Below are 23,856 nucleotides of genomic sequence, written 5' to 3'. Positions count from 1 at the left end.
TTGCAATATAGTCATCAAACACTGATTATAACAGCTTTCTTGGGATATAATTCACATACATAATGCACATGTTTAAGATCTACATTTTAATGTTTCAGTACACTCACAAATTTGCGTATTTATCATCTTAGAACATTTTATCACCTCATCTCATTTCATACCCATTTGCAGTCATTGTCCTGACTCTCACTTTCAGGCGACCATTGATGTAAATTTGTCTCCTTGTACATTTCATAGTAAGACACTTCACAGTGTGTGTGACTTTTTGTTGTATCTAAGCTCCTTTCTCTTTGCATAGTTTTGGGGGATTGTCCATGGTGGCATATTTCAGCACATCATTCTTTTTTTTTTTAATTAAGAAAATGTTTCTATTTGTTTCACATGCTAATCAAAGATACCCCTCTTCCCTCTTTCCCCCTCAGCTTCCCCCCCAACCTACCCCCCACTCCTCCCCACAAGAAGGCAAGGCCTTCCATGGGGAAGCCCATCCAGTAGAGGCAAATCCAAGCCCTTTCCCCTGCCTCAAGACTGTAAGAAGTGTCCCATCAGAGGTAGTGGACTCCAAAAGGCCGGCTCATGCACCAGGGATAGATTCTGATCGAACCTCCATGGGACTTCTTAAGCAGATGAGGCTACACAACTGTCTCACAGGCAGAGGGCCCAGCCCAGTTCGATGCAGTCTCCACAGCCATTGATCCAACTTTCATGAGTTCCCACTAGTTTGGTTTGGTCATCTCTGCAGGTTTCCCCATCATGATCCTGATGCACATGCTCATAGAATCCCTCTTCTCTCTCTCTAACTGGACCCCTGGAGCACTGCCTGGTGTTTGGCTGTGGATCTCTGCATCTGCTTCCATCAGTCATTGGAGCAAAGCTCTGTGATGACAGAATATTCACCACTCTGGTCACTGGGGTAATCCAGTTCAGTTCAGGCACCCTCTCCACAATTTCTAGTAGTCCAAGCTGCGGTCACCCTTGTGGATTCCCTGGAACTTCCCTAGTGCCCAGTTTCTCTCTATCCCCATGAAGTCTTCCTCTATCATTGCATCTCTTTCATCAGCACAGCATTCTTTTACATGACTGACAAGGTTCTCTTTCATGGATAGATCCTATCTTCTCTATTCATGCAGTGATTGATGGACATTTGGCTTGTCCCCACAGTTTGGTAGCTATGAATAATGATGCCTTGAAACATTGGTAACTTTGGCATGTGAATATTGACTTCTGTAAATTCAAGGAAAAGCAAGTAAAATATTTTAGTGAAATTAAAGATGATTAGAATATACCTGGAAACTTGGAAAAACACAGGCATTTTGTAAAAGTGATATCAGTCCTCTACAGTATCTAAGAAGAACAAAAGAAAAAAAAAATCTGCTCTCCAAATACCTCACACTGGTGTTCACCATAGAAGGTGTTTGTGTAACCCGCCGTTGCATTTATTTTGCCTGAAATTTTGATGAGTAAAAATGAGTAGAATCTATATGAGCCAGGCTTGTTGTTAGGCCACGAACAAGGGGCATTTGTGTTTCTCTTGAGTGTTTTGGAGTCTAGAAGCCCCTGCCTCCAATCTAGGAAGATGGCATACAGCAAAGGTGCTGGTTCAGGGAATCAGCTGTGTGTGCTTTCTAGGGGCTGCTGCTCCTGATTTTATCTGAGGCAGTTCAGGATCAGTATTGCCAGGAATTTGGACTCCTTTAAAAGATAAAACAATAGGTTTTCATGTCGATTAAAAAAATTTGCCAGCACAAGATCTGCACATGATTAAGCCAGTCAACAGTCCAGCATAGAGAGGGAGGCCCTCATGAGCCCTTAGCCGAGAGGTATTGACAACTGACAGCTGCCGGGGAAGGGAGAGTCAGTTTTCTTCAGTTTGCTTTTCCTCAGCAATTTCTGCTTGATTTTCTGTTTTATTGTGGATTTAGGGCTTAAAACAGGGCTTTGCTCATAGTCAGCACATCCTCTGCCACTGAGCTACATCCCAGGCCTTCTGTTTGATTTTGAATTGTTTCTGCCTCTCTAAGTTTTTTTTTTGTTGTTGTTGCTAGGGTCCTGCATTATTTTTGTGTTGTCTGTATTTGTTGATTCATTTCCTCTCCACACCTATTTTAACTTCTCCATCCCTGCATTTGCCCCGTCCATTCCTTGTTTTGTCATGGAAGTCCTGTTGCCATGAAAGAGCTTTGTGCATATTTCTTTGCGACACTGTTTATGGACGGAAACACCAGGGGTTTATTCTAGCCCTTGTAATCTGGCTTTAGGCTTGTTTTTGCAGATTATTTTTTTTATTTTGAAAAGTATTTTCTTAGTTTGAATAAATTAATTGCAAATAAAAATTAAGCTACAATATACAGCCTGAACAAAAATAACAAGAACAAACTCAACACAGGACTTGATTTCCTTTCATTAGTCACAAAGCATGTGAGTAGAAAACTTCAAAATCAATTAAATTTCTTTGAAAAAAGAGAGTAATATCCAGCAGTTACTGATACATCACAGCTAGCTTATAATATACATTTCTTGACATGTATTTCCTGAGTGAAACCGAATGATCATTTTCAAAACAAAGAATTTCGACAATGAAATAAAATAAAATAGTTCATGGCTTCTAAGTGATGTTTTTGTTTATCTTGAAAAACCCAAAACATTGATGTAGTAATATAAGTTAAGGTTATATTATCACATACAAAAATATGACAATAGTCAATTAAGTATTATATAGTTTTTCAAACTAAAGGAAAAGAAATCAAAAGACTGAAAGATGTTTCTGTCTAATCTAATGTATACTGATTTCTACAAGTGTTGCAAGGGTTTGGTGTAGTGCAACTGTTTGTACTTCTGCTGCATTTTAAAAAAGGCTAGGGTGAGAAGACAACAGACTTCTTTGTGTGTTCTCTGGGCTTCTAGTTACTTTTGCATTTTCAGCACTAGATGGCAGGCTAAGGCCAGGTTAGTCACATGCACACTCGTGGTGTGTGTCACTGTATCAGAAATGGAGGGTGATGTAAGCCTAGAGAGATCTGCAAACTTCAGCTGGTGTGTTGTTCAGCAAATGTGAGTGAGTTCCAAGGAGGTTGTTTTCATGCTACAGTCCTCTCTGGATCACAGTAAACACCTCATTTACAATCAGTGGTCTGTGGTGAGAAGCAAGTCATTCTCTAGGATCTAGGTAGACTCACCATAGTAAGATAAGGCTCTTGCTATATGTAACACCTAGGGCCACAAACACCATAAAGACTACACAGAGTAGACTACACTGAGACCATGGCAAGTCTAGATGAGACCAGTGGACACTCTGGCATGAGCTGTATGCTGCTGAGGTAGACCCATGGCCCAGTCCACTGTAAGAAGCCACAGGTATGATGGCCAGCACAGAAAGGTGGTATTGGAGCAACAGGTCTCTTTGACTTGATTCAAGCACTCTTTGTACGAAGACTAACCTGGGTTTGGAAACCATTAGGATCATCCCAGTGTTAGGTTTCACCACCCAACCTTGAGTCCCAAGACAAAGCCTTGTGATTACTATGCTATCCTATTCTAGAAAACGAAGCCTCCAACTCTGATGAGTTGGGATAGCATGATGAAGAGTGTCTTGGCCACCTACGCTGACTCTAAGCTGGGACCTACCACTAAGAAAATTGCTTGAATTTGTTCAACATCATTTCCAAAGTAATATAAAATAAACAGGTAATGTCATTAGCAAAAAACAGTGAGAAATTACAATTAAAATGATGTTTTATATAATCACACCTATGGATAATGTATTCCAATGGTACACACCAAACACTTTTGCACCAGCCTAATGTTGTGTATTTTAGTGGCTCCTGTTTCCTCTTCTACCTGGAATCTGTGTCTTTCCCCAGTACCTTCCACAGAGCCCCCTTCACATCTTTGTTCCTGAGGGTATAAATCAGAGGGTTGAGCATGGGGGTGATGATAGTATAAAAAAGGGCAACAAATTTTCCCTCACCCTCAGAATACTTGTGGACAGGTTGGAGATATGTGGAGATGGCTGAGCCATAAAACATGGCAACCACAATGAGGTGAGATGTACACGTCCCAAAAGCCTTTCTGCGACCTGCCATTGACTTGATGTTCAGGACTGCCTTGGCAATGTGGGCATAGGAGCCTAGAATTAGCACTAAAGGACAGACTAAGATAATGACCCGGGCCACAAACAAGTTGGCCTCTGTTCCTCCTGTGTCCTCACAGGCCAACTTCAGGAGAACAGGCAGCTCGCAGAAGAAGTGGTTCAGTTGGTGTCCACAGAGGGGCATGGCCATCACGAGGCTTGTCTGGATCAGAGAGTTCACGAGTCCTCCCACCCAGGAGAATACAACCAATGCCCTGCAGAGAAGGGGGTGCATAATGATTGTGTAATGGAGTGGGCGACACACGGCGGCATAGCGATCTATAGCCATCGTCACCAAAAGCACACACTCAGTTCCTCCCAGTGAGAGCACTATGCAGAGCTGGGCCACACACCTTCCAAAGCTGATGGTCCTGTCAAGTCCAGAGAGGTTGACCAGAAGCTGGGGCACAGTGCTGGCAGTGTAGCAGAGGTCCAGGAAGGAGAGGTGGCTGAGAAAGTAGTACATGGGTGTGTGTAGGCGAAGGTCCAGTCGTGACAGGATGATGATCAGGGTGTTGCCAAAGAGAGTCAGAGAGTAGAAAATAGAAATGGAGGCAAAGAAGATAGGTTCTAGGTGAGGCCAGTCTGAGAAGCCCACCAAAATGAAGCCCTCTTCTGAACTGGTGTTCGAACTTCCCATAGTCTCCCACCTGCACAAATAGAAGACAGATCAATGCTTCCTATAGAGAACATGAATTAATTATTTCTAAATGCACCACAATCACATATTTTGGATTGTCTCTCTGTTCACTTCTTTTGAGTCTCCTATCCTCCCTCCATCCATATCAGTCTCTTGTCTTTCAAATTCATAGCCTTTCTTTTTCCTTAATTGTTGTTATACCTCTCCGTGTGTGTGTGTGTGTGTGTGTGTGTGTGTGTGTGTGTGTGTGTGTGTGTATACTCAGCTTCAGACCACATGAGAAAAGGAAGAAACAAAGTGCTAAAGAGGCCCACAGAAATCCACAAAGATATCCCCACAAAAGACTGCTGGCAATGGTCGAGAGACAGCCGGGACTGACCTACTCTGGTGACGGGATGGCTAAACATCCTAATAGTTGTGCCAGAAACCCCATCCAAGGACTGAGGAATCTGGATGCAGACATCCATGGCTAGGCCCCGGGTAAAGCACTGGGAGTCTAATTAGTGAGAAAGAGGAGGGTTTATATGAAGGAGAATTGTTGAAACCAAGGTTGGATAAAGCACAGGGATAAATAGCCAAATGAATGGAAACACATGAACTATGAACCAAAGACTGAAGGGCCCCCAACTGGATCAGACCCTCTGAATAGGTGAGACAGTCGATTGGCTTAATCTGTTTGGGAGGCATCTAGGCAGTGGTACCAGGTCCTGGGCTCGTTGCATGAGTTAGCTGTTTGAAACCTGGGACTTATGCAGGGATGCTTGGCTCAATCTGGGAGGAGGGGACTGGACCTGCCTGGATCTGGTTGATCTCAGTCCTCGGGAGAGACCTTGATCTGGAGGAGGTGGAAATGGAGGGTGTGCTGGGGGGAAGGGGAGGGGGGCAGGAAGGGGGAGAACAAGGGAATCTGTGGCTGTTATCTAGAACTGAATAGTATTGTAAAATAAAATAAAAAAATTAAAAAAAAGCTTCTCTTTAGTATATATATCACTGGACTGATAGTGGTGTGGTCTCCGATTGTACCCAATTCTTGTTGCTTCTTTGTCCTATGACTTTTGCCAAGATACTCAGTCCTCTTATCTGTCCACTAGATATGATCCTTCCTTTTCTGAAAGTAGAGATGATGTATTGCCACCCTTGTGACATTGACATCAGGATCCAAAAACAGTAATGTGGAACCCGTATTAAAATTCCAGCGTGTGTGGTGTGTGTTAGAGCTCTGTGTTGTTCTGGATCTTCCCTTTTCTAGTCTCTGAGACAGACAGTTTCAGTAGAAAAAGAACTTACCTGTCTGAGTTTGCAAATCTGATCTCTGGGTTCCTACTTTCCATCTCTTGCCTGATAAATGTGGTCAGTGAGTGAATCCTTGGAGCCTGGACCTGCTTCCATCTCTCCCAAAGGACTAAGCACCATAGGAATGTTTCCTGGGAAGAAACACAATCACAAGTATATCCCTTTTGATGAATCACAGTCATTTCTTGCTCTTGCAACTAATTTATTTATTTTTCATATTTTGTCATATAAGAGTTCTTTTGATTCTTTGTTCCCATCTATGATCTGACCTCCTTAGAAACAGCAAACACAGTGTGGAAATAAATACTCACGTTTTCTTTTATGTCATAAAGGGTGATAAATTAATATTGTCTTTTTACAACACAGGATTTTAAATACATTTTCTTGAGTAAAACATTGAATATTTTACAATCTGAGAATTATTTTCACTTTGTAAATTTTTTTATGCATGTGAGTGTTTTTCCTGCATGTATGTGTGTGCACAGTGTGCACACCTGTTGCCAGCAGAGGCCAGAAGAAGGTGTCAGATCCCCTGGGACTGGTGTTACTCTTGGTTGTGAGCTGCGCTGTGGGTGCTGAGAACTGAACATGGTTCCTCTGTGAGAGTGACAAAATTGCTGAGCCATCTTTCTTGCCCAATAATTTTTATTTTTTAGAGAAACCTGAAGATTAACTACAAGCACATTTGGATAAGCTAAGGAAATATGACAAGCATTAAAATATTGCTTCTCTTTAGAGATTGTTGTATTAAGAACTAAACAAAATTATTTTATTTTAGGTGGTTGGTGTAGGGATCTTTGATTTTATTGGTTAAGGTTGTTCTCTTGCATCATTGTCTTTGAAAACATAATTTATTTTGTGTGGTGTTTGTATCTTACAATTTAACTGAATCCTGTTATTATTTCTGTCAGTTTTAAAAATTGTTTGAGCTTCTAGCAAACTCTGTTTAGATAGTTATGTCATTTGCAAACAGTTATTTTTACTCCATCCTGTTTAAATTTGTCATCTTTTATTTCTCTGTCTTCGGGAATCTGGATCTACACATTCCAGAGAGATCAAAATAGACCTATCTCCCACCTCATGTGCAAATAGCAACAGAAAATAGGTTATAGTTTTATTTCTAACACCCCAAATTGTAAAGTGAGTGGAAGAAACTACAGGCTTCATCCTGAAGCTGATTTTGGCAGATTTCTTTTAAACCTTTGCTTCTGAACACACTGGAAGTAGAGAGAGTGGGACCCATGTGACATACAGGCTCTGGTTATTATATCAAGTGTCCTGCTAGAAGGATACTGAACATGGGAAAGACTGTGCATGTGTGGGACAGAGGCTATGTGAGAAGTCTCTGGAAACTATTGCTATGAGTTAATAGCTCACAATCACATCTATTAAACAATTCTAGTAATAATAAACATTTGGTAAAAAAGAAAAAATAAATATTTTCTTTGACAAATAAAATTTTAGATAATTTGTTTCTAGGAAAGTTTCCTTTTAAGAAATGATATAGATGTTCTTTGGGAGGAGTGATGTGATAGAAGGGGCCAACTTGGACCTAAGTAAGAAAGGAAGACCGTTATAGGAGAAGTAAGCATAGGCAAATGTTTTCTTAGCCTCAGTTGATCTAACAAAAATAATCATAATGAAAATGTATCCTATGAGTATGATAAATGGCAATGTTACAAAATGAAAAATCTGGTAGTATAAGATAGCTTAAAATATTTATCTTATTTTTATTATTTATTATATTATTTCTTATTTCCTTATGACTATTTATGTTTGTGTCTGTGTGTCTCTGTACACATGGATGTCCACAAAGGCCAGAACAGAGTGTTGGATTCTATGAAACTGGATTAAAGGTGGTTGTGAGTTGGGAACCGAACTCGGGTCATTTGGAAGAGCAGCAAGCACTCTTTATTTTTGTTTTTTATCTTATTTTTTATTTATTCTTCTCTTATCTAATATATCCCATCTGTGTTTTCCTATCCCTCCACTCCTCCCAGTTACCCCACCCCTGGCACCTCCCTCTTTCCCAGATCCACCCCTTCTCTGTTTCCTTTCAGAAAAGGACAAGCTTCCCAGGGATATAACTGAACACCTCATAACAAGATACAATAAGACTAAGTACAAACCCTCACATCAACACTGGGTGAGGCAACGCAGTAGAAGGAAGAGGGTCCCGAGGATTAACCATTGAGCTTTTCTCTCAGCTCCATAGTGTAATATATATATATATATATATATATATATATATATATATATATATATATCCTATTAGAAGAATATAGTTAGTACAGGTAGAGGACCAATCATAATTGTATATAGCTAACTCTAGGTAATATCTTAAATGATAATTTAAAAAGTAGTAAAAACTGATTTATTAAACAAATGAAAGAAAAACCAAGACTTGTGAAGTAGTTTTTGATAAAAACACAGAACTACAATAACATAAAAATTTGTGTTTTAAAGATGGATGTTTTCTTTGCTTTCATTTTCTCTTCCTTCTTTCCTGAGATAGGATCTTGATATTACACCCAGCCTTCAACTCCATGTCCTCCTACCTTACATTCCCAAATGCTGGGCTTGTGGGGTCATATCACCACGTAAAGATAAAGGCTGATATTTATTGAGATTATAGGGAAAATAAACCTTTTCTTGAAAGAGCTTTATGTTATGTTTACCATGAACATTTTTTGCTGGACTCATGTTTGCCTCTTTGTCAAGTTTACTGAGAGAAGATCATCAACAAAACTGTCAATGTAGATATAATTATTTGAAAAAGATATCTTGACACTCTTATGAAAAACATGATGAAATATGAAGGATAAACACAAAGGATATATATATATACATACATACATACATACATACATACATATATATATGTGTGTGTGTGTGTGTATCTTAATCAATGCATCGAAGCTGTTTTAATTTGGATAGTCTCTATGGACAAGTGAGAGGTATTGTAATTTCATGGATAGATCCTTACATATAAGTTCAATCATAGTTTTTATTATCATATTTTGAAAGTTTACTTCTGTGAGTTTTCATTTACTTAGCTGTAAAACCAAAAAATAACTGGACAGGTTTTTATTGGCGTTAAAGATTCTCAACATACTCTTGTTGCTGGTACAACACTGTAATCCCAGCAACCTGAGGCATATCCTTAGGGAGGCATGAAGCCTTGAAGTAGGTTCAGTCTTGCTTAGTGGGACAAAGACATTGCCCTACTTTGCAGGGATCTAGTCTTTTATTCAGGAATATGGTGTGCAAAGACACAGCCCCAAACTGTCCAACCTCAAGGCCAAGGTGTTTTCTTCCTCTGTCCCATTGCAGTGGCTCTTTTTTCTGCCTTATCAGGCCTTTGATCCCTATGAGCCCGCTTGTAAGTCCCTTGTTTAGTGGGTGAACGTTGGTGTCTATGTCCCAGTGCTCTACTGACAATGGACTCCTTACAGAATCACCTCACCCAGGGCTGTCGGAAACGACACATTAGACCTTACTGGATATCGAGGCCAGTGAACCCCTGTATTCAGCACAGCTCTTCCACTCTTGCTCTGTGCCGGTGTCTGTTACTCGGAGTTGCTTCAGCTGTGATCCCTTGCTAACTCCTCAGGGATAGTTGTCTCCACTCTTCCTTGTGGCCATAGCTAAGGTCTCACTCTTTCCTATATTTGGTAATCATGGAAGGTCTCTATGGGATACATTTTCATGTGTGCGTGTGCGTGTGCGTGTGCGTACGAGAGAGAGAGAGAGAGAGAGAGAGAGAGAGAGAGAGAGAGAGAGAGAGAGAGAGAGAGAGAGAGAGAATATCAAGGCATTTTTGTGGGGGTCAGTGGGTACCCTGTGTGCCAGTCCTCTTTTTCTACCTTGTTTGAGAATGGCTCTCTTGTCCCTGGCTGCATGTGCCAGACTCACTGGCTTGTGAGTTTCCTAGAATTCTCCTCCTCAATCCACTTCCTATCTCACTGTAGCAGTACTGGGATTACAGATGTGTGCACCACCACATTCATCTTTTACTCGGGTTGGGGTATCCAAACTCAGTTCTTTATAATAACAAAGCATGCACTTTACCCACTGAGTCCTCTCATCAGCCCAACGTTTCTACTCTGGAAGAGCAATTATAGTTCACTTCTCAAATGCACACTAGGTCTCTGGTATGTACCACACATAATCCCTAGACCTATACCTTGTATTCTCTTTGGGTTTTGACCATGGCCACGCTGGCTCAGGGTTTGGGCAGCACCAAGCCTTCCTTTGGGAGTCCAGTGCATGTAGGTAAGAGGCAGGAAGGCCCCACTAGGGAGAACAATGGTGAACACAGACCTCCTTCCAACTGACTGCCCTCTGAATTCTGAGGAAATAAGTACACCATGGGACTTTGCTGAGTCCCATGTTCTTACACTGACAGTGACTGCTTGGAAGTATCCATTTCTTTTCTTTATGATGAAATCTTTCATTCAAGGCATGGAATGATGTTAGGTTGACATACTGGCTTCCCAAAGGCCCATATTTTCTTTCTGGCTATTACTGAATGCTCACAAATTTAGAAAGCTAAGAGAAGCATAGGACTCTATAGTCTTCACTGATCACAGAATATTGAATATGTTGCAAGTTCACCACACTGGCTAAACACATAGATTCAGAGGGCAATAGAATTGCTCAGACATCTTTAACCATGCTAGTGAGGCTTTAGATTGGAAAAGAGATTACACATAAATATGCTGTTTGAATCTGTGTGCAAAGACCTGCCTTAGGTTAATGGTAAGGACCTTGCTTTAGTCCCCTATAGTCAACTCTCAGCCAGGGTGTCAGATTTATAGGAAGGATGTTTGTCACTGCCAAGAGGAAAGCCCAAAAAAGAAGTGAAAAGTTCTAAAATGCCTTGAAAGAAAGCCATGCTCCTGATCGACACTCTGGTCTTCACACTCATTCAGAGGTGACCTTCAGGATCATAAATGGACAGCTGTACTCGGTGAAGGCTGTGTTAGCTGGTTTGTGACCTCTCACCCTGCCCTATCTTCTCTTCTCTAATGTTCATATGTTAAAAATGAATCCCTATTCCCAGTTTCCTTGGTGCACAGCATATTGAGATTCCCATATTTGGTTTTATTGTTAAAAAAATCAGCTTTTGCCTGTTCATCTGTGTGTATATGTGTCTCTATATCCATGAATGACCTTTATAGATAACAAACTTTTGATCAGTAAGCATGCTTAGATTTATTTTAGACAGTGTATAGGACTTAATTTTTCAATTGTGAACATTATTCTGATGATCTTGTCAGGTTCTAATGGGGCCACATTCAAGTCACGTAATTAAATTTTATCTATGAATAGAAGAGCAGGACCTTTGTTCAGTCAGATGTTGTTAAATTTGAACCTAGCTCCAGTTGCTGCCCTCAGGCCTCCACATATGGCTCCCCTATGAGGGCTTGGACATTAACAACACTCTTAAGACCAACTAGGCACCAAAGCGTCCTCCTATCAATCTCTGGACTACTTGCTCTTGTGCAGACTCAATCATGCTCTGTCCTGGCTCCAGTGTCTTTCATACCGGAAAACACATCATATTACACTTTATTCCTGTAGTTTTTAAGGCAATCTGAAAGATTCTTCTATTAAATATCCTGTAAGAGCACACTCCAAAATTTAAGTGCAAGTCCTCCAAACCAGAGATGGACCAGAGTCTGTGTAGCTGACATTCAAAGAATAGTGAATTCACAAATGTCCTGCTTTCGCTGTGACTCTGCACACAGAACATGGTCCCCATCTGTGATGAGTTCCCTCTGTGCCCCCTGAGAAATTCTTAGTTTATTACAACAGCTCTGATCATGCCTTTGTTCTTTTCCTTCCAACTCTGAGGCCAGCTATTTACTACACAGATAAGAACACTGACTTCAAGTCCACCTTCACTGTGTATATTAAAAATTATTTCCCTTGCTTTAGTAGAAAATATGAACAGAAAAAGAGGAAAAGATGCAAGTGAGATTTTTTTGACATACTGCATGTGGAGTAGGCACAGGGTGTATGCATGATGGAAGATGAAAGAAAATTTATTTGAGTAAATTATTTTTGCTGGAATTTATAATTTCTTTGCCCCCAAACTGGAGACCCAATACAATGGAGCTCACTGATGATTTCCTAGTTCAATATTTATTTTTAAATGTGCTTTTCCCCATGAATCTAACCATGTCAAGCATTCAGCACTTACCTGGAGTCCAGGGTCAGAAAACTCCCACTTGTGCTTTCTTCAAATATATTGAGTTTGAAGGACAAATGAGACCCACTAGAGACTTGAGGAACCTTGTGATGTCTGAAGGACACTTTGCATCTTGATCCTAATTTCACCTGTGATGGGAAGGATTCAAGTCAGAACTCAAGTCCTTGAGAAGTCACATAGCACATACAACAGAGGATGCTGAGCAGGCTAACCTAGGAGGTGGGAGCATCCTCCTCAATAACCTCCTGCACGTCATACCAACCAACTGAGGCCAAGAAGCAGCTGGCACCTTATCAAGTCTCCTCTTGACCATAACTAAGGCTGTACATACCAGTTATGCTCTGAGGATGTTTAGAAGTATTCCTTTTTTCATGTCCTGTTACTGTAGGATTGAACCCTGGGTCTTGCCCAGGCTAGCAAGTACTCTACGACTAAGTTATATCCCAGTCCCACAGATTCATTCTTTAAAAGCAGCGGAGAGGGAGTTGCTTTCAAAGCACAGCCTTGGAGACCTAAAGCCCACTGTGGCAATTATAATGAACTTGCCTGGCTCTCCAAGAACTGCCTTGCAGCTCTCAATACTCTCTGTTCTCCTAGTTCTGCCAAACCTAAGTGACCTAGTGTTTATTCCCAGGAGAGCTTCCTGATCACTCACGTGATTCTGCACCCTGAGATTCGGTCTGCCTCCTGACTTTGACCACAGTCCTATCAGCCTTTTGCTAGACAGACTAAGTCCCACATCTCACTTGAAGCCAGCCATGTTCACCATGTCACAGCTGTCTTCCTTCTCTGGAGTCATCACACAAAGCTTATATATTTTCAGATAGCTGCTCCTTTGATCCAGCTGAAATTTGTTTCCCTTATGTAAAGTATGATGCTTTCATTTTATCCGTTATAATATTTAATGGGTGAGTGCTTATTATTTTTTGCTCCATTTTTATTTTCAACATATTTATAAATTCACATATTCATTCAAAAACAATGCATGGGCAAATAACACCTTTTTCCTTTAGTATGGGGGAGAAGTTTGTGCAAGATTACCCATATTCACTTAAGGAATTGTAATAAGAGTTAAGGAAAATACTTTGCTAATGCTACTAATAACTTTGTAACCTTACATAACTGAGCCCCAGTTTCCCCATCAGTAAGATGTTACTATGATCTATCTCTAATAGCATTGTTTGTGGTTGAATGGCATATAGTGTGTAAGGTGCCTAGTGTGTGGTAGATATTCATTGAGTGGATCTTTATAATACAAAATTTATTCAGTACAGACATATTATCTTGGGCTAATTAAGTCTTGAAAACACACTCTAGTTGAAATAATTTCAATCAATGTGGAAAGCACAAGACTGTTCCTTCGCACAAGAGGCATAACACCATCAAGAGAAACTTTAAAAACACTACAAACATTATCTTCATACACAATTAGTGTAAATGGCACAGATTATCACATACAAATGGAAGAATGGTTATTTGGACTTGATCAATGAGTGGACGATAATAGCTAAAACTACATAGTGCTGTGACAGGCATTCTTCCAGGATCTCTGCACATTTCAACCAAGGCATTGTTCATAATTACTTTAAGTGTTAGTTCCTGTTACCATGCCCACTTCACAGAAGACAGTGCTGAGGCACAGATTACCCAGTGTCAATTACACAGCTCCCCAGTGCCACGCTTCCCTCTAAACCTTGGTGTGCTGGCTAGATCTATGTCAATGTGACACAAGCCAGAGTCATCTGAGAGGACTGACTTAACTGAGAAAATGCCTCCTTATTACTGGGCTATAGGCAGGCCTGTAGAGCATTTTCTTAATCAGTGATTGATGGGGGAGGCCCCAGTCCATTGTAGGTGGGACCTCACCTGGGCTAGTGTTTCTGGGATTTATAAGAAAGCAGGCTGAGCAAACCATGATGAGCAAACCAGTAAGCCACACTCCTCCTTAGCCTCTGCATCAGCTCCTGCCTCCTGGTCCCGATCCAGTTTGAGTTCCTACCTTTGTTTCCTTCCGTGGACTGTGGCTCAGGATATGTAAGCCAAACAAACTCCTTTCTGTCCAACTTGCTTTCTGTCACTGTGTTTTATCACAGTGGTAGAAATTCTAACTTAATTAGAATTACGACCAAATTTTGTTCCTAGGAATGACCAAATTTAGTTCCCAGGAATACTTTGCTATAGTTCTGGAGGAAAACCAGAGATGGTAGGAAACTATATGAATGCATATGTGGTTCCACAGTTGTTAGTCAGCCTTTTTATCACTGTGACAAACACTTTCAGCATGAGTTAAGTGGGGCAGGACTTGTCTTGGCTCACTGTTTCAGACCATCATGGTGGGTATATGTGGTGGTTTGAATAAGAATGCCCCCATAGGCTCATATATTTGAATGCTTAGTCATCAGGGAGTAGCACTACTTGAGAAGGATTAGGAGATGGGGCCTTGTTGGAGTAGGTGTGGCCTTGTTGTGTCACTGGAGGTGGGATCTGAGGTTTCAAAAGCATAAGCCAGGCCCAGTACCTCTCTCTTCCTGTTGCCCTGGGATCTAGATGTAGAGCTCTCAGTTACTTCTCCAGCATCGTGTCTGCCTGTGTGCTGCCATGCTGCCTTCCGTGGTGATAATAGACTAGCCCTCTGAAACTGTAAGGAAGTTCCCAGTTAAATGCTTTCTTTTCTAAGAATTGCCTTGGGCATGGTGTTTCTTCACAGCAACAGAGCAGTGAATAAGACAATATGGTAAACCAAAACCACTCAAATCATGGCTGCCAGAAAACAGAGAGAAATATCTGGGCTTGTGGGCTTCCAGCTTTTCTCTCCCTTTATCCCACCTGGGCCCCATTGTAGGGCTAGTGTTGCCTACATTCAGAATGAATCATTCCCATTTAATTAATCTCTGGATACACATGAGTTGACACAGTCAATGGGGTGCCACACTAGTCTCCTGAATGTCTCTCCGTCCAACTGAATTGAAAATCAAACAAACATTAAAAAAAGTGTGTTGGCACCTTGAATACAAGAAACCAAGCTGGAACTAAGTTGGAATCTTCCTCCCTGCCACCAGCAATCATATGCTGAAAGGTGCTAAATAGGCTGATGGGGGAGCAAAGGCATTAGTAGTCTTACCTATGAGTCTGCATATGGCAGCCTGCTAGGAATATGGACCCAGTGGTGCAATAATGGCACAGCTGTTATGGGGGCCACCATGACCACTTCACAGTCTGCTCCTCAGGAGGGATTTTAGATCTAACATCATTAACCTGATTTTTAAAAAGGCATGGATGAGGAGATCATGACCATAGATGAGGAACTTATTGTTGCATAGTTATATTAACATGGAATCAAACTGCCTTCTAAACATTTATGCTTATTAAAATAGAAAAATGTTAACCTTGTGTCTATTTACAAATAAAAAAATGATGGTGAATTCAGAACCTTTTGGCTGCTCAAGGTGCTAAGAAAACAGAAGAGTTGAGCACTCAGTCCTGAACAGGATTTTTCTGCCTTTCCAATTAAGGCTCAAGGAATATGATGGAAGAAGGGGCAGAAAGACTAGACCCATGTCAACTCTAGTGGTGAGTTGAGAAAGTCTCAGGGTCCTACCCCTCCCTGTTGATAAATTCTATACCCACTGGTGAAACCACCAGGCACTACTGGACAATTCATAACACATGGTCACACAGAGAACGCTACAGGACAACAACAACAACAATGACAACAAAAAGGTCAACGAAAACAACAACTCATTGTTTTTATTTGCTGTCTGTTGCTGTGATAAAACCCTGACCAAAACAAACTTGGTAAGTGAAGGGTTGATTTCACCTCATAGGTTATGGTCCATCATGGAAGGAAGCCAAAGCAGGAACTCAAGGCTGGAGCTTAGAGCAGAAACCATGGCAGAATGCTGGTTACTGTATTGTTTCCAGGCTCTCTTTCAGTTACCTTTCTTATATACCCAGGCTCACATGCCCAGGGGTGGCACTGCCCACAGTGGGCTGGGCCTCCTATATCAGTTAGCAATGAGAAAAGTGCCCCACAGACAGGATGCAGGAAATTCCTCTGCTGAGGTTCCCTCTTCCCAGATGTGTAAAGTTAACAGGCAATATCACTAACATTACTAGAGGGCATGAGGTTCTTGAGCACACAGATAAGCACTAGGGAAACCAGGAAGGTGAAACACATAGGCTTATCTCTTCATACAAAGGAGCTGTTTACCTGTTTTCCACCTGGAAAGTTGGAAATAGATGTAGTTTATAGCCTGGTGATCTTTTGCTATCTGTGGGGCCATGCTTCACCTGATTCCTCCAGACCATTCGGTTTGCTATTACAATAGTATCTATAGTATATATATCTATAATATATCTACAATATATATTATAATATATCTATAATATAATATATATCATTTGTTTTTAAACTATTATCCCAGATTTTTCCTCCCTAGATCTTGAATATTGCTTCACAATCAATAAAACCCACTCTTATGAAAGACATCACTTGTGCTTTATAACTATCTGGGTAACTTCTATGTCATCTTAGGAACAGGCCAATCCTGACTCCCACAGGCTATTATGTTTACCTCAGTCATTCTCCCTAGACCTTATCTTGAATGTTGTTTCTGAGTCAACAGAACCAACCTTTATGGAAGAGGCCCTATATACTTTATGAAGAGTTTCAATATACACACCTCTTAAGCTTTGTTGTACCCACAGGATTGAGTTGTCATCAGGAAACTTCAATCCCAAAATTGTGCTGTGCTTAAATAGGTCTGAAATAAACTGCCTTGTGTAAGAGTCTAAAAGTTTGAACCAACACCAGCTAACTAAGTGGTTTTGGACTGTATTTTCTTCTTGCTTCACACAGACAGACATTCTTTTGGCCCTGGTGGTTGCAGGGATGTCCACATTCAGGGACATGGGAAAGGGACCTGTAAGAGGAGGGGTACAGTGGTGCGAGAAAGATAAGAGAGAGTATGGGCTTGAGAGTAATCAGAGCACACTACATGTGTGAAATCATCAAAGAAGAAATTTCATTCAGAACAAGTACAAAAGGTGCAATTGTTACCATACTGTTTATTGGTTTTGCATATAGGAAGGTTGTGGGAAGACTGTGGGACCTTTATACAGTGATAGGCTTTGTTTGCAATATAATCATCAAACACTGATTATAACAGCTTTCTTGGGATATAATTCACATACATAATGCACATGTTTAAGATCTACATTTTAATGTTTCACTACACTCACAGATTTGCATATTTATCATTTTAGAACATTTTGTCACCTCATCTCATTTTATACCCATTTGCAGTCACTGTCCTGACTCTCACTTTCAGGCGACCATTGATGTAATTTGTCTCTTTGTACATTTCATAGTAAGACACTTCACAGTGTGTGTGACCTTTTGTTGTATCTAAGCTCCTTTCCCTTTGTGTAGTTTTAGGGGATTGTCCATGGTGGTGTATTTCAGCACACCATTCTTTTTTTTTTATTAAGAAAATGTTTCTATTTATTTCACACACCAATCAAAGATACCCCTCTTCTCTCTTTCTGCTCTCAGCCTCCCCCCCAACCTACCCCCCCACTCCCCTCACAAGAAGGCAAGGCATCCCATGGGGAGGCACATCCAGTAGAGGCAAGTCCAAGCCCTTCCCCCTGCCTCAAGTCTGCACGAGGTGTCCCCATCATAGGTAGTGGACTCCAAAAGGCCGGCTCATGCACCAGGGATAGATTCTGATCCTACCTCCAGGGAACTTCTTAAGCAGACGAGGCTACACAACTGTCTCACAGGTAGAGCGGCCTAGCCCATTCCGATGCAGGCTCCACAGCCATTGATCCAACTTTCATGAGTTCCCACTAGTTTGGTTTGGTTGTCTCTGCAGGGTTCCCCATCTTGAGTTGTTGCACTTGCTCATTAGAATCCCTCTTCTCTCTCTCTGACTGGACTCCTGGAGCTCTGCCTGGTGTTTGGCTGTGGATCTCTGCATCTGCTTCCATCAGTCACTGAAGCAAAGCTCTGTGATGACAGAGTATTCACCATCTGCTCACTTAGGTAATCCAGTTCAGTTCAGGCACCTCTCCACTATTTCTAGTAGTCCAAGCTGTGGTCATCCTTGTGGATTCCTGGGAACTTCCCTAGCGGCCAGTTTCTCTCTATCCCCATGAAGTCTCACTCTATCATTGTATCTCTTTCATCAGCACAGCATTCTTTTACATGGCTGACAAGGTTCTCTTTTATGGATAGATCCTATCTTCTCTATTCATGCACTGATTGATGGACATTTGGCTTGTCCCCACAGTTTGGTAGCTATGAATAATGATGCTTTGAAACATTGGTATCTTTGGCATGTGAATATTGACTTCTGTAATTTCAAGGAAAAGCAAGTAAAATATTTTAGTGAAATTAAAGATGTTCAGAACATACCTGAAAACGTGGGAAAACATAGGCATTTTGTAAAAATGATATCAGTCCTCTACAGAGTCTAAAAAGAACAAAAGAAAAAAATCTGCTCTCCAAATACCTCACACTGGTATCAGATATAGAAGGTGTTTGTGTAACCCGCCGTTGCATTTATTTTGCCTGAAATTTTGAAGAGTAAAAATGAGTGCAATCTATATGAGCCAGGCTTGTTGTTAGGCCACGAACAAGGGGCATTTGTGTTTCTCTTGAGTGTTTTGGAGTCTAGAAGCCCCTGCCTCCAATCTAGGAAGATGACATGCAGTAAAGGTGCTGGTTCAGGGAAACAGCTGTGTGTGCTTTCTAGGGGCTGCTGCTGCTGATTTTATCTGAGGCTGTTCAGGATCAGTATTGCCAGGAATTTGGACTCCTTTAAAAGATAAAACAATAGGTTTTTTTGTCATTTAAAAAAAATTTGCCCGCACAAGATCTGCACATGATTAAGCCAGTCAACAGTCCAGCATAGAGAGGGAGGCCCTCCATGAGCCCTTAGCCGAGAGGCTATTGACAACTGCCAGCTGCCGGGGAAGGGAGAGTCAGTTTTCTTCAGTTTGCTTTTCTCCTCAATGATTTCTGCTTGATTTTCTGTTTTATTGTGGTTTTAGGGCTTAAATCCAGGCCTTTGCTCATAGTCAGCACATCCTCTGCCACTGAGCTACATCCCAGGCCTTCTGTTTGACTTTTGAATTGTTTCCTCCTCTCTAGGTTTTTTTTTTTTTTTTTTTTTTTTTTGTTGTTGTTGTTGCCAGGGTCCTGCATTATTTCTGTGTTGTCTGCATTTGTTGATTCATTTCCTCTCCACACCTATTTTAACTTCTCCATCCCTGCATTTGCCCCGTCCATTCCTTGTTTTGTCATGGAAGTCCTGTTGCCATGAAAGAGCTTTGTCCATTTTTCTTTGTGACACTGTTTATGGACTGAAACACCAGGGGTTTATTCTAGCCCTTGTAATCTGGCTTTAGGCTTGTTTTTGCAGATTATTTTTTTTATTTTGAAAAGTATTTTCTTAGTTTGAATAAATTAATTGCAAATAAAAATTAAGCTACATTATACAGCCTGAACAAAAATAACAAGAACAAACACAACACAGGACTTGATTTCCTTGCATTAGTCACAAAGCATGTGAGTAGAAAACTTCAAAATCAATTAAATTTCTTTGAAAAAAGAGAGTAATATACAGCAGTTACTGATACATCACAGCTAACTTATAATATACATTTCTTGACATGTATTTCCTGAGTGAACCCAAATGATCATTTTCAAAACAAAGAATTTCGACAATCAAATAAAATAAAATAGTTCATGGCTTCTAAGTGATGTTTTTGTTTATCTTAAAAAAATCCAAAACATTGATGTAGTAAGATAAGTTAAAGCTATACTATCACATACAAAAATATGACAATAGTCAATTAAGTATTATACAGTTTTTCAAACTAAAGGAAAATTAATCAAAAGACTGAAAGATGTTTCTGTCTAATCTAATGTATACTGATTTCTACAAGTGTTGCAAGGGTTTGGTGTAGTGCAACTGTTTGTACTTCTGCTGCATTTTAAAAAAGGCTAGGGTGAGAAGACAGCAGACTTCTTTGTGTGTTCTCTGGGCTTCTAGTTACTTTTGCATTTTCAGCACTAGATGGCAGGCTAAGGCCAGGTTAGTCACATGCACACTCGTGGTGTGTGTCACTGTATCAGAAATGGAGGGTGATGTAAGCCTAGAGAGATCTGCAAACTTCAGCTGGTGTGTTGTTCAGCAAATGTGAGTGAGTTCCAAGGAGGTTGTTTTCATGCTACAGTCCTCTCTGGATCACAGTAAACACCTCATTTACAATCAGTGGTCTGTGGTGAGAAGCAAGTCATTCTCCAGGATCTAGGTAGACTCACCATAGTAAGATAAGGATCTTGCTATATGTAACACCTAGGGCCACAAACACCATAAAGACTACACAGAATCTGGTCCACTGAAACCATGGCAAGTCTAGGTGAGACCAGTGGACACCCTGGCATGAACTGTATGCTGCTGAGGTAGACCCATGGCCCAAGGCCACTGTAAGCAACCACAGGTGACAATGGCCAGCACAGAATGGTGGTATTAGTGCAACAGGTCTCCTTTTGACATGATTCAGGCACTCATTGTACAAACACTAACCTGGGTGTGGAAACCATTAGGATCATCCCAGTGTTAGGTTTAACCACCCAACCTTGAGTCCCAAGGCAAAGCCTTGTGATTACTATGCTATCCTATTCTAGAAAACGAAGCCTCCAACTCTGATGAGTTGGGATAGCATGATGAAGGCAGTGTCTTGGCCACCTACGCTGACTCTAAGCTGGGACACACCACTAAGAAAATTGCTTGAATTTGTTCAACATCATTTCCACAATAATATAAAATAAACAGGTAATGTGGTCATTAGCAAAAAAAAAGTGAGAAATTACAATTAAAATGATGTTTTATATAATCACACTTATTAATAATGTATTCTAATGGCACACACCAAACACTTTTGCACCCGCCTAATGTTGTGTATTTTACTGGCTCCTGTTTCCTCTTCTACCTTGAATCTGTGTCTTTCCCCAGTACCTTCCACAGAGCTGCCTTCACATCTTTGTTCCTGAGGGTATAAATCAGAGGGTTGAGCATGGGGGTGATGATAGTATAAAAAAGGGCAACAAATTTTCCCTCACCTTCAGAATACTTGTGGACAGGTTGGAGATATGTGGAGATGGCTGAGCCATAAAACATGGCAACCACAATGAGGTGAGATGTACATGTCCCAAAAGCCTTTCTGCGACCTGCCATTGACTTGATGTTCAGGACTGCCTTGGCAATGTGGGCATAGGAGCCTAGAATTAGCACTAAAGGACAGACTAAGATAATGACCCGGGCCACAAACAAGTTGGCCTCTGTTCCTCCTGTGTCCTCACAGGCCAACTTCAGGAGAACAGGCAGCTCACAGAAGAAGTGGTTCAGTTGGTGTCCACAGAGGGGCATGGCCATCACGAGGCTTGTCTGGATCAGAGAGTTCACGAGTCCCCCCACCCAGGAGAATACAACCAATGCCCTGCAGAGAAGGGGGTGCATAATGATTGTGTAATGGAGTGGGCGACACACGGCGGCATAGCGGTCTATGGCCATTGTCACCAAAAGCACACATTCAATTCCTCCCAGCGAGAGCATTATGAAGAGTTGGGCCACACACCTTCCAAAGCTGATGGTCCTGTCAAGTCCAGAGAGGTTGACCAGAAGCTGGGGCACAGTGCTGGCAGTGTAGCAGAGGTCCAGGAAGGAGAGGTGGCTGAGAAAGTAGTACATGGGTGTGTGTAGGCGAAGGTCCAGTTGTGACAGGATGATGATCAGGGTGTTGCCAAAGAGAGTCAGAGAGTAGAAAATAGAAATGAAGGCAAAGAAGATAGGTTCTAGGTGAGGCCAGTCTGAGAAGCCCACCAAAATGAAGCCCTCTTCTGAACTGGTGTTCGAACTTTCCATAGTCTTCCACCTGCACAAATAGAAGACAGCTCAATGTTTCCTATTGAGAACATGAATTAATTATTTCTAAATGCACCACAACCACATATTTTGGGTTGTCTCTCTGTTCACTTCTTTTGAGTCTTCCTCCCGCTCTCCATCCATATAAGTCTCTTGTTGTCTTTCAAATTCATAGCCTTTCTTTTTCTTTAATTGTTCTTATACCTCTCTCCATAAGCGTGAGTGCGTGTGAGTGTGTGTGTGTGTGTGTGTGTGTGTGTGTGTGTGTGTGTGTGTGTACTCAGCTTCTCTTTAGTATATAGATCACTAGACTGATAGTGGTGTGGTCTCCGATTGTACCCAATTCTTGTTGCTTCTTTGTCCAATGACTTTTGCCAAGATACTCAGTCCTCTGGTCAGTCCACTGGATACAATCCTTCCCTTTCTGAAAGTAGAGATGATGTATTGCCACCCTTGTGACATTGACATCAGGATCTAAAAGCAGTAATGTGGAACCCGTATTAAAATTCCAGTGTGTATGGTGTGTTAGAGCTGTGTGTTGTTCTGGGTCCTCCCTTTTCTAGTCTCTGAGACAGATTGTTTCAGTAGATGGAACAAAGAACTTACCTGTCTGAGTTTGCGACTCTGACCTCTGGGTTCCTACTTTCCATCTCTTGCCTGATAAATATGGTCAGTGAATGAATTCTTGGAGCCTCGACCTGCTTCCATCTCTCCCAAAGGACTAAGCACCATAGGAATGCTTCCTGGGAAGAACCACGATCACAAATATATTCCTTTTGATGAATCACAGTCATTTCTTGCTCTTGCAACTAATTTATTTATTTTTCATATTTTGTCATATAAGAGTTCTTTTGATTCTTTGTTCCCATCTATGATCTGACCTCCTTAGAAACAGCAAACACAGTGTGGAAATAAATACTCATGTTTTCTTTTATGTCATAAGGGGTGATAAATTAATATTGTCTTTTTACAACACAAGGATTTTATTTTATTTTATTTTTTTTTTTATTTTTTTTTTTATTTTTTTATTTTTTTTTTGGTTTTTCGAGACAGGGTTTCTCTGTGTAGCTTTGCGCCTTTCCTGGAACTCACTTGGTAGCCCAGGCTGGCCTCGAACTCACAGAGATCCGCCTGGCTCTGCCTCCCGAGTGCTGGGATTAAAGGCGTGCGCCACCACCGCCCGGCTCAAGGATTTTAAATACATTTTCTTGAGTAAAACATTGAATATTCTACAATCTGAGAATTATTTTCGCTTTGTAAATTTTTTATGCTTTGTATTTTTTTTATTTTTTATGTGAGTGTTTTTTCTGCATGTGTTTCTGTGCACCATGTGCACACCTTTTGCCTGCAGAGCCCAGAAGAAGGTGTCAGATCTCCTGGGATTGGAGTTACTCTTGGTTGTGAGCTGCACTGTGGGTGCTGAGAACTGAACATGGTTCCTCTGTGAGAGTGACAAAATTGCTGAGCCATTTTTCTTGCCCAATAATTTTTATTTTTTTAGGGAAACCTGAAGATTAACTACAAGCACATTTGGATAAGCTAAGGAAATATGGCAAGCATTAAAATATTGCTTCTCTTTAGAGATTGTTGTATTAAGAAATAAACAAAATTATTAGATTTTAGGTGTTTGGTGTAGGGATCG

At 41.0% G+C, this 23,856-nt stretch overlaps 2 protein-coding genes across 2 annotated transcripts; both read right to left on the bottom strand.

The window, feature by feature from the left end:
* Nucleotides 1-2,268: 2,268 nt before the first annotated feature.
* On the bottom strand, nt 2,269-12,863 carry LOC102911423 (olfactory receptor 2Y1B-like). The gene is made up of 4 exons (XM_076577743.1): nt 12,611-12,863; nt 12,271-12,407; nt 6,057-6,193; nt 2,269-4,779 (listed from the first exon to the last, which is right to left on the bottom strand). The coding sequence occupies exons 3-4, from the start codon at nt 6,098-6,100 to the stop codon at nt 3,834-3,836; spliced, it is 990 nt and encodes a 329-aa protein (XP_076433858.1). The 5' UTR covers nt 6,101-6,193; nt 12,271-12,407; nt 12,611-12,863; the 3' UTR covers nt 2,269-3,833.
* A 6,860-nt stretch (nt 12,864-19,723) lies between these two features.
* On the bottom strand, nt 19,724-22,951 carry LOC102911730 (olfactory receptor 2Y1-like). The gene is made up of 2 exons (XM_076577742.1): nt 22,821-22,951; nt 19,724-22,224 (listed from the first exon to the last, which is right to left on the bottom strand). The coding sequence occupies exons 1-2, from the start codon at nt 22,862-22,864 to the stop codon at nt 21,279-21,281; spliced, it is 990 nt and encodes a 329-aa protein (XP_076433857.1). The 5' UTR covers nt 22,865-22,951; the 3' UTR covers nt 19,724-21,278.
* Between the last annotated feature and the right edge of the window lie 905 nt (nt 22,952-23,856).

Source organism: Peromyscus maniculatus, chromosome 8 (genome assembly GCF_049852395.1).
Source record: "Peromyscus maniculatus bairdii isolate BWxNUB_F1_BW_parent chromosome 8, HU_Pman_BW_mat_3.1, whole genome shotgun sequence".
Lineage (NCBI taxonomy): Eukaryota > Metazoa > Chordata > Mammalia > Rodentia > Cricetidae > Peromyscus > Peromyscus maniculatus.
This window is presented reverse-complemented; position numbering and strand designations above follow the sequence as displayed.

What these genes read in the sequence shown, in the direction of transcription:
- LOC102911730 (XM_076577742.1), bottom strand. Translation starts at nt 22,864, where the DNA reads ATGGAAAGTAGGAACCCAGAGGTCAGAGTCGCAAACTCAGACAG. An exon ending in AGAGTCGCAAACTCAGACAG is followed by an intron (nt 22,225 to 22,820) that starts GTAAGTTCTTTG and finishes CTATTTGTGCAG; the next exon opens with GTGGAAGACTATGGAAAGTT.
- LOC102911423 (XM_076577743.1), bottom strand. Translation starts at nt 6,100, where the DNA reads ATGGAAAGTAGGAACCCAGAGATCAGATTTGCAAACTCAGACAG. An exon ending in AGATTTGCAAACTCAGACAG is followed by an intron (nt 4,780 to 6,056) that starts GTAAGTTCTTTT and finishes CTATTTGTGCAG; the next exon opens with GTGGGAGACTATGGGAAGTT.